Source organism: Anopheles marshallii, chromosome 2 (genome assembly GCF_943734725.1).
Source record: "Anopheles marshallii chromosome 2, idAnoMarsDA_429_01, whole genome shotgun sequence".
Classification (NCBI taxonomy): domain Eukaryota; kingdom Metazoa; phylum Arthropoda; class Insecta; order Diptera; family Culicidae; genus Anopheles; species Anopheles marshallii.
This window is the reverse complement of record NC_071326.1, coordinates 34490744-34500456: the sequence shown is the minus strand read 5'-3', so window position 1 is coordinate 34500456 and position 9713 is coordinate 34490744. Positions and strand designations below refer to the sequence as shown.

The window sequence follows — 9713 nt, the reverse complement described above, 5'->3', positions numbered from 1 at the left end:
AGCAATGCGAATGGAACGGGGAAAGCCAGACGTGCGCAAATAATATCACCATTTCCCAGTGCCGCTTCCCCATATATGTTTAGTGCGGTTTGTTGATTTTATTGTCAAAACACTTTTTTGGATTATACGACCACCGCTTAAATCTCGCACAAGGCAAAAATGGTGACGAAAAATCGTTCTGCGTCGTTAGGAAAACAAAACAGTAAAGGAAAACCAATCCCCTGGTACAAGTGATTCGAGAAGAAAATTCCCCAACCGAAAGACGCGAGCACGCCACGGCGCCAATATAAAGTAGTGAGTGTGTTACCACAAAACCGCATTAGCGAAAATGTGCACAAGGACCTCGCGTTGCTATTGGTTCGGTGGTCCCGGGTGGAAAAGAGTGCTGTGCTATCGATGCGTCTGCTTGCTGTACGTTCTGTTTGTGCTGGGTGTTGTTATGCTGTTGCCCGCACCAGTCGAGTGCGGCTGCCGACGGCTGGCGCAGAAACCGTGTGAAGCGATCTGTGTCCGCCCGAACACGCCGAACCGCCGAACGCTTGGTGCGCGGCCCGACTACGGGGTGGACGCGGACAACGTGTCTTTCCCGCCCGCATCCTCCGATGCGTGGACGTGTGAGCTACGGATCGTGGTGATCATGCCGGCAAATACGAGCGTCCAAGCGTCACTTCCACGCGTGCACCCCGTGCTGGAGAAGGCGGAAGATTTTATCCGTCGCGAGGGCATCTTCCCGGCGGACGTAGCCATCCGGTGGATTCCGTTCGATGATCGGTGCGAACAGGCACGGGCTACGGTGATGGCGATGGATGGTACGGGAAGCGATTACTGCGGGCATCTCATACTTGGACCGAGCTGTGATTTTGCTCTAGGTAAGTTTCTACTGTTTGCAATCATATAGTAACAATCATACTACGGTCTTCTGTTTTTATTATTATTTGTCGCACGAATCATTTCATCTGCTTATATATATTTTTTAACTGTGTTTGGAGTTATTTATATTTTATGCATGTTTAAGTTAATTTACGTATCTTGTTAAAATGTTAGAAATATAAAACTATATTTTTACATAATGAAAAACATAACGTTGTAATAATGAGCAGAACAAATAAAAATGTTAAAACAATACTTTATTTTATAACACTTTGGCACACTAAACAAACTACGTCGAAATCCAAATTAGCAATCATTTTTAATCAAGTAAGGATGTTTATTTTGTCATCACACCTAATAAAAGCTCATCACAATTAGCGGAGAGCCCCTCGAAACGTTGCGCAGTAATAATTAACCACGAATCAAGCCTCCGATACGAATATGAAGTTCAAGTTTGCTTATTTGTACCAGCTGGTACCTTCATCAAACAAACATTATCCGGCACCACAATCGGAATGATTAAATGAAATCAAATTAAACAGAATCACAATAATATCCATCACACCTGTTACTAGCCATCTTATGGCCAGGGCAAACAGCATATCGATCGATGTGCCATGTGCTGATGAAATTTACTTTTGTATTGGTTATCTATCCAATCAGTGCATATCGTAACACATGTTTTGATAGTAAATCGTAATGATACACTTGCTGGAGGCAAAGATAATATTGCACGTAGATAGCAAATTATTATTGTTGTCGTTATGACGTTATAGAAAATGCAGTTAAATGAACCTAAGTTAAACATTTATTTAAAAAAAAATCGTGTAATCTTTTCATTATCGTCAGTTGTAAATAAAAGAATAGTATTTTTATTGCTTAGTTTAACGTGAAAAATAGAAATAAGAAAATGTGAATTGCGGTGCCAAACAGTGGGGGGGTTCATTCACTGTCCGTTACTGCTTCAATCATGGACCGCATTTTGATTGTTAATCGATGTAATCGTTTCAACGTGTGTGTAAAATTGTACTGCAATAAAAAATACCCCTATCCGCAATAAAATCTGCTCGGAAACAATTTCAGGCTATCAAATAAACGACTTTAACCGTACCCACTGCCTTCATACGCACCATGCGCCTCCATTAGATACGATGCGTTACTTACGCGTAACGCACCATAACCCTACGAAGCTTTCATAGGGTGTGTGCTTTTCCATTGAGAAAGCTTACGCTCCCTAGACAACAACCACTATGTTGCTATACGTTACACACGTTACATGTGAATGAATGAAATGAACACAAACCTGATTGAGAAAATGAGAATAATCGAGCATTTTCCTATTGATTCAGAATAATTTTGTTTACAATTTGTTATTTTCTCTTCTCTTCCGTCACTCATTCATAATAGCGCCCGTTGCTAGAATCGCCCGTTACATTTATAACGATGGAATTCCTGTGATAACCGGTGCGGGATATACATTCGATTTCGAGGAACCAAAGACGCACTGTGAAAACGAGTTCCACATGCTGTTCCGCACCGGGTTGGTCAGTTTCAAGCGGATGGCATTCTTCATGATAGAACTTATCCGACAGTGAGTATATGACACTTTCTTTGTCTTTAGTTTTACATTATGTTCTCTGTAAGGTTTTATTTTTTTATACAACTGAACCATTACCCAACTAAACCATAAATCATCGATTATCGAGGAAAGAACTTTTGCTAAGCCGGTTAGTTTGCATGTTATCCTAAATTTAAATTCATTAAGGGAAGAACCCAAAATCATTAGCTTTTGGCAGCTATCAGTCAAACTTGTTGACCAAAGCAGAATTATTGAGCCGGGCAACCTTCGTTATCAGATTTGGTCGAATTAAATACCGGCCTAATATCCGGACCGTTCGGGTCGATTAAGCAACGAACACGTGAACAAAAGAGGTAAAGAAAGCTTTATGGCAGTAAGGATTCCCAGTACAACGAAGTTAAACGTAACATTTACGCTAAATTGGGCTGGAAAATAATTTATCTTTTTTAAATGAATATTTTTATCGAAAAATTCCAAGTATTGCTCAAGTAATATAATATGAAAATTGTACTAAACTAAAATATTCCAACCGTAACCCACTTTGTTTAATTACAGTTATTAAAACACTTGTTAAATATCCTTCAAATGTTTTATTCCAGCTTCAAGTGGAACCGTGTGGTATATTTTTACGATCGACATAGTTACTACAATGTGGCTGGTCCACAAACGGGTCACTTGCTGATGAATACGATGGCAGAATTCTTCCGCCACGAAAACATCACCTACTCGCCATTCTCAACCGATTCGGCACGCACAAACTTTACCGAGAGCCTGAAGGAAAAGGTCGGCCTCAGCTATGCAAGTAAGTACCAAATTTAGCAATCGTTTCACAACATCCACAATTAAATTAAATATGTCGTATTTTTATTGGATACCTAAAGCATTATTAATTGCTAAAATCAAAGCAATATTTGTTTATCAGTTCTGTAGATACTAATTGTTCATCTTTGGCAATTACAATCCGCAATATGAAACTATATTGTTGTGGATGGTCACAAAATGATTTACTTGTTTGTTTTACGGCCCGATTGCAAATTTATGCACAAAGAGGGTGTATGCGTGTTAGCTACATATAGCTCCCTTTCGTATCCATTTTTTATCTTCTTCTTGGCCATCTAATCTGGTCTATTTTTAAACCCAAACCCAACATCTAAACAAGACAAAACTAAAAACTTATCGTTTGCCTGAGGTCTGAAACTTGATCGCAGTTGTCTTACTTCTTCTTGGTTGGTGTTTCGCCACGGGCTTTCCATCCGCCCTTCCGGCGTACGATGGGTACGAAAGACTGCGCGGAAGGCAAATGCAAATGAATGATTCATTGCAATGTGAGCCAGTGTTTGCGTCGTGCTCGTGTCGCACCCCTTCGCACACGGCGCGATGGTTGACGAGTGCCGATTAAAACAGCGCTTCACGTAGCTAATTTTCTGACAAATGCATTTACGATAAGCCAACCTTCCTTCCATCAATGCATCACCCCACCGTACCCGGTCGGGTGCGAATTCGCATCACCTCGTCGTATCAATCAAATTGCCACGAAGCTTCACTGCAGGCCAGTCTGCTGGATCGATGAAATGTCAAGATGGTTAACGTCGGTAGAATATGCAAATAATCTGTATCTTTCTACCATTTAACGCTTCTTGTGCTGCAATTTGTCGAGTGTCCTATAAAACGACTGTGATATAATAGTTTACTTCAAAAAATTCTCTCGAAGGGACAAAAAAGAAATTTCTAAAACATCCAAAAATACAACTTCTAATTTGAAACTTGGGAAACCACTTGGAATTTTGAAGAAATTAAATAATGATCTGGTTAAATGTCTAATGACCATTCGAATATTTCCCAACTTTTCCGTTTGTGAGAACTTATTTGTGTTCAGAAGGACTTGATGATGTATTTATAAGGGCACCGGTCTCGGTGTCATACAACTGGACCGGTCTAAAATCCCTTCCGGACCAGTCCCAGTTACGTAGGACTGATTATCCAGCTACGGGTAAATAAAGTCAAAGAAAAATAAATCTTAATACTAGAAATCATAGAAAGTTGTGAGGTTATAATTGATAAAAATAAAATAATAAATTTGCACTTGTTATACGTTGGTCAATTATTATAAAATAGTGTAAATTACCTTCTGCTAACTCGGCGTGATTTTTTAATTCTTCCTTTAAAAACAATGAATCTTTGAGGGACGTACATAGGAACTAAAATCTTGTAAGACTCAAACAAAATGTCTGTTTTTTTAAAATATAATTAAGCATCATCTAGGTAGCTTTTAAGTAATACATAAAAAACGTAAGTTTTAAATTACCCTAACAACTAACGCTACCGTACGGAAAAATAAATGAATCAAATAAATGTATCCTTAGCCGATGTTTATCAATGGCTCACATTAACTTTATAAGTCTTGATGGGTGCCGTCATTAACAAGCGTTGATGGTGTAAGATAAAATTAATGGTCGTAAATATAATATATTTAAAGCATAGTCAGTTCATGGTTATGTCCAAGTACCTAGATAAAATCATACATTGATCACCGTGTTGTAACTAACAAACAAATGTTATTCAAGCAGTAAATGCAACGTCTTCTTGAGCAGAACACAACAGTTGAGTAGGAACTGTTTCCTTGAATTCTACAACATGAACATACACAAATTGTTTCAACATAATTATGAGGTACAGTTTGTTTATTATTATGTCACCACGATGTCATCGCAGTATGCTGCAGTTTCTGCACATCTCTTATCATCAGTTTGTTTCAAATATGTGCTATGAGCTTTTGGATGCATGATGTAAGTCTTAACGGTCTTCGATGAATCGTAACTGACGTTCCTCCACCATCAGCAGCAAAGTGAATTGTGTTTCACTTCACGAGCGACAGTTTATTATGGGAAAAACTAATTAAGCTCCCGTTTTAAGCTCTGGTGCTGTGCAACGGTTGCGAAAGCATGCTACACGTTTGGCCATCCAGTTTTGTATTCGATGTCATTGAGTTCGGATGAAGTTTGTTGTTGTATGCAAACGGTTGATTTACCTTCGTTCCTGGAGAATACCAAAATATATTTTAATCATTCTATCGAGGTTTAAGTCCAATAATACTTTATGATTTATCAACTAAAGGAACACTTGTATGTACAGATAGTGCTGATTGTTCACCTCATTTCCAAATTATTCATCCAGTCTTACATTACCCTTTGGACCTTCACACATTGCGTCTCAATGTTGACCACACTGGCAGAAGCTTTCGTTTGTTCGAAGAAGAAAAAAACGCTACCCATTTGCGAGGTTCCGTCCGCTGCTATCATGCCACTGTGCCGTACGCGGCATGAAGATTAAGCGTCGTTATAACAAAAACGACCACGAGCCGCCCATTTTAGATGGGATTACAAATTTATTTGCATTTGTCTTTCGATCCGACATAAGTGACTGCCCCGCGTGGTCAGCCGCCCGCTTCGGTTCGCGGTGTACTGCCGACGTTAAAGACCACCCTGGCCGGATAGCAATGCAGGCGATTGAAAATGTGACAAAAAAAAACACACGACACAACCTGAAGCGTATCGTCGTCTATCATGTGTCGTGTGGAATGTTTAGCTCGTTTCAGATTTACCTTTTGCTAGCAGGCGGGTTTGATTATTCGTCTGCGTGCCGCCTCCAGTGCAGTCGCGTTCCATAATGGACGCGCGTAAATGCGATGCGCATGGACTACGCAAGCAACCGCTCAGGTGCGGCGCTGAACTTGAACCTGGATTCTAATTTTAGACACTAGCGTTTGCTTAAACCTTCGTGGACACCATCTGCCATCCGTCCCGCGTCCTTTCTCTTCCGCCCCACTGTGCGGGTTGAAAGCTTGCACAGAATTTGATTCGAGACATTTGACACACATGGACGATAGCAAAACAACCGCTAAATTTGTAAACAGAAATGAACACCGTTTGTACAAAGAACTGGTTGAAATTCTCTGTTCTCTGTTTTTATAATAAACTTTGTTATTTTTATTACATTTTTTTATTTGCTAATGTGAAATTACAGAACCAATATTTTACGAATAGAAATTGCGAGTGACAACATGTCATTTATCAAGCGTGAACTTTTTTTTTATAACCGAATAGTGTGCGATTTTCGGAGCTTCTCTAACTGTCAGGCACAATCAAATTTCAGCTTAAATTACGCATGCAATACATCAGTTGTTGCGCTTGGCAACCTTGGAAAGCTAACGCCTGTGGAAAGCTAACGAATTTGGTCAAAATCATGTGTTGACCATACGTACAATGAGTTCGCACTGTTACTCTTTTTGCTGACGCCCTGCCCGACACAATCCACCACGCTGGCACAGTTAATTGTTTATTGATGATGGTTTGGAATCTCAGATTAGCAGTATATCAACAGCAGCTGAACTGAACCGATGACCATGCGGTACTACGCAATTGAGGCAGCTTAATGTGTCATTGAAGAGATCACGTACGTTGGAGTTGTGCAAGCCGAATTGTCCCCAAATTGCTTACGGGTTAACTGCCCTTCTGAGAAGTTAAATATTTATTAACGATATCTACAATATTGGCATTCACTGCATATGTGTGAAGATTTTTTTAAATCAATTTCCATTCTTTTTAGTTATCAAAAATCTAATTAGTGAGTAGTTATGCCACGGAAGATGAAAAGGACGTATATTTGCTAGTACTTTACTTTCCCAAATACTTCCCTAGTAATCAAATCAAGATAAAGCACTGTATGATTTTCATGTAAAAGAGACACGAATTGGCCACTACTCAAGAAGTTTTGATAAACAAGTACAGAACAGAATAGAAAGGATATCGGGGATAATTCAACAAGATAGAACTGTTATGGACTACGCTACAACGCTGTCCACTTTAATTCTTTTTCCCTACTTTGACCCGATTCCAAAAGACACCGAACAACATTCTGACAGAAAGACAGGACGAGAGGCTTATTTTTGGAAAAGAACCATGTTTATTCCTTCGGACGAATGAACTTTTCTCGAATTTCGTACTACCACGTGCCCAATGTCAACATTTCCATAGCCACAGCGGGGGAAAGACGTTGGACGATGACAGAAACGACCTAATAAAAAAGAACGGGCTCAACTACATATTTGTATTCATAAAACTTCCGACGAGTTGTGCCTCACACTGACTCCCAAGTTTCTTCCTATCGAACATAGAGTTGACATTTAAGAGTTCTTTTTTTCGATTTGGTTTAACTGACCAGTGCGGGCCATTTTGCCATCACATTGCTTTTGTCCTTGCAGATGGGCCACCCAGCTTGTTGAATATGGTTGTGATTTGCCTACCCGTGGATGGTACCGCGTATTTGCAGCAGGATAAAACCATATTGTAAACCTACCTGCCTGTCGGCCGTGTCACCGTAATCTGTCTGGTTTGTTCGTGCTGAAAGCGCTGGATAATTATGGGACTTTTAGGTAGTGGATTGCTGGTTTGCTTGTCCCCTTCAACCAATGTTGCACAGTGTGCGGATTGTTTTCACCGTATTGTAGATCTGGTTTGTTGGTCACAGTTTACTACACAAATAAAGCTGTGAACAATTGTTTTACCAACTTGTACAGTTAGCAGTGTTTCATCCACTTTCGGAGTGCAACATCCCTACAAAAAAAAAGGTTGTGTCATCTTGGTACCCAAAATGAAGTGAAGCACTAAAAACAAGTAATACAGATCCCACGAGAGGATTTCACGTTGATAACATTTACGTGGGATAAGGTACGCAAATATAAAAAAAAATCGTCCAGCGATACACCGAGTCAGACCGAAAGAGTTTTACGAGCATTTAATGCACACGTAAACGAAATCATACCGCCATTTCCTTTCTGGCCGCATCCAACCTACGCCGGTATTTGTTTAATGAGCGAAAAAGAGAAAAGAAGGAATAATCATAAATAAATACACATGTAAACATAATCCGCGTGCCGAACGCGTGCGGAAGAAAGTACAACATGCCGAAATGAATTTCTTTTAACGACTTTACGCGACCGATACGGCCGCGGAATAACTGATGCTCGTTTTTATATTGCGCGACGCGTATCGTCGCTTCTGGCTGCATCAAGTGCAACGGGCGAAATTATTTCATTTTTACGACCAGCATTCAATGCGAATGAGCTACTGTGCACTGCAGGCTCATAAAATTGCCATCAATCGAATTAAGATTGATGAGAAGATTAAGTGAGTTCGACATAGCTAATAAGCGTAACAGGGGCGGATGGAGCAAAAAAAAACCTGCACCGTCGCTTTTTCAATCTTGAATACGTTTATTAAATTTTAACGACAAAAAAACTCGCAAATTATGTTTCGTACCATTATTTCAACACTTAATAAAAAAAACTTGTTTTCATTAATCAATTTCCATTCTTCTGCTTTATCGTTTCAGGTAAGTGCTTTGTACGATTTGCACAGCGCTAAGAGAAGGGTTCGTTCGTTCCGATCAAAGGAACACACATCTTACCGTTTACAAGGGTTACGTTAGGTTCCCTGTTTTTTTTTTGTCCCCGTCAAGGGTAAGTTTTTGGACAAGTCATTTTTCATCATCCGTTGGGACAGTTTTCCGCTTTTCATCACTTTAATTATGAACAGTCATTTTGCCAACTGCAGGAATGTGACTGGGCGAAGAATTCTTAGGATTGTGGACAACATGAAAGAAATTTTGCTACTCAGCAGAAGCGAAACAATGTTTAGCATGGAAATATTTGAAGTCATTAAGCAAATATTTGCGTGTTATTCTTTGTTGTCGTATGAACTGGCTTTGATACCCATATCTTTGTCGTTTTAATGCCGATTTTGATAGTCAATCCCTCGTGTGACGAAATTTTCAACTGAAATTATTTAAAATTAAATTTAAAATTTAACTTTTTATTCAAGTTTATCAAAAAAAATCTAAAATTTTTATAAATTCCAACATTTTTTCGTAAAAACCATTATTCCACTCGGTTTGACACATCTTAAAATATACTCGACGTAAAACATTGTTAAAATTACAAATATCAACACATTTTTTTATTTTTACAAGATTAAGAGTAACCGGTTCTCGCATGATGGGTGAAATTAATAGAATGCTAAGTTATTCCCAAGCTGTCCCCGACTCACTGCCAAACGCAAAACTCTTCGCGCGAAAAAGAATATTTTAAAAAGATTGATTAAAGTTAAATGAAAAGATATCGACTCCTTTCTCCAATTTAAAGTTTTGCTTTGAGCCAGAAAAAAATGAAAGGCAAGTAAAGTAGCGAAAGAAATAAAGCGTTCCTCGT

At 39.2% G+C, this 9713-nt stretch overlaps 1 protein-coding gene across 1 annotated transcript; it reads left to right on the top strand.

Moving 5' to 3' along the window:
• The first annotated feature begins 328 nt into the window (after positions 1–328).
• On the top strand, positions 329–8871 carry LOC128708560 (atrial natriuretic peptide receptor 3). Its single transcript, XM_053803537.1, has 4 exons — positions 329–869; positions 2278–2461; positions 3049–3251; positions 8840–8871. The coding sequence occupies exons 1-4, from the start codon at positions 329–331 to the stop codon at positions 8869–8871; spliced, it is 960 nt and encodes a 319-aa protein (XP_053659512.1).
• Positions 8872–9713: the final 842 nt, after the last annotated feature.

Bases quoted from the DNA above. Each gene is read 5' to 3' on its own strand.
- LOC128708560 (XM_053803537.1), top strand. From the start codon at position 329: ATGTGCACAAGGACCTCGCGTTGCTATTGGTTCGGTGGTCCCGGGTGG. The intron at 2,462-3,048 runs GTGAGTATATGA...GTTTTATTCCAG, and splicing joins ATGATAGAACTTATCCGACA to CTTCAAGTGGAACCGTGTGG. The intron at 3,252-8,839 runs GTAAGTACCAAA...TTATCGTTTCAG, and splicing joins GGTCGGCCTCAGCTATGCAA to GTAAGTGCTTTGTACGATTT.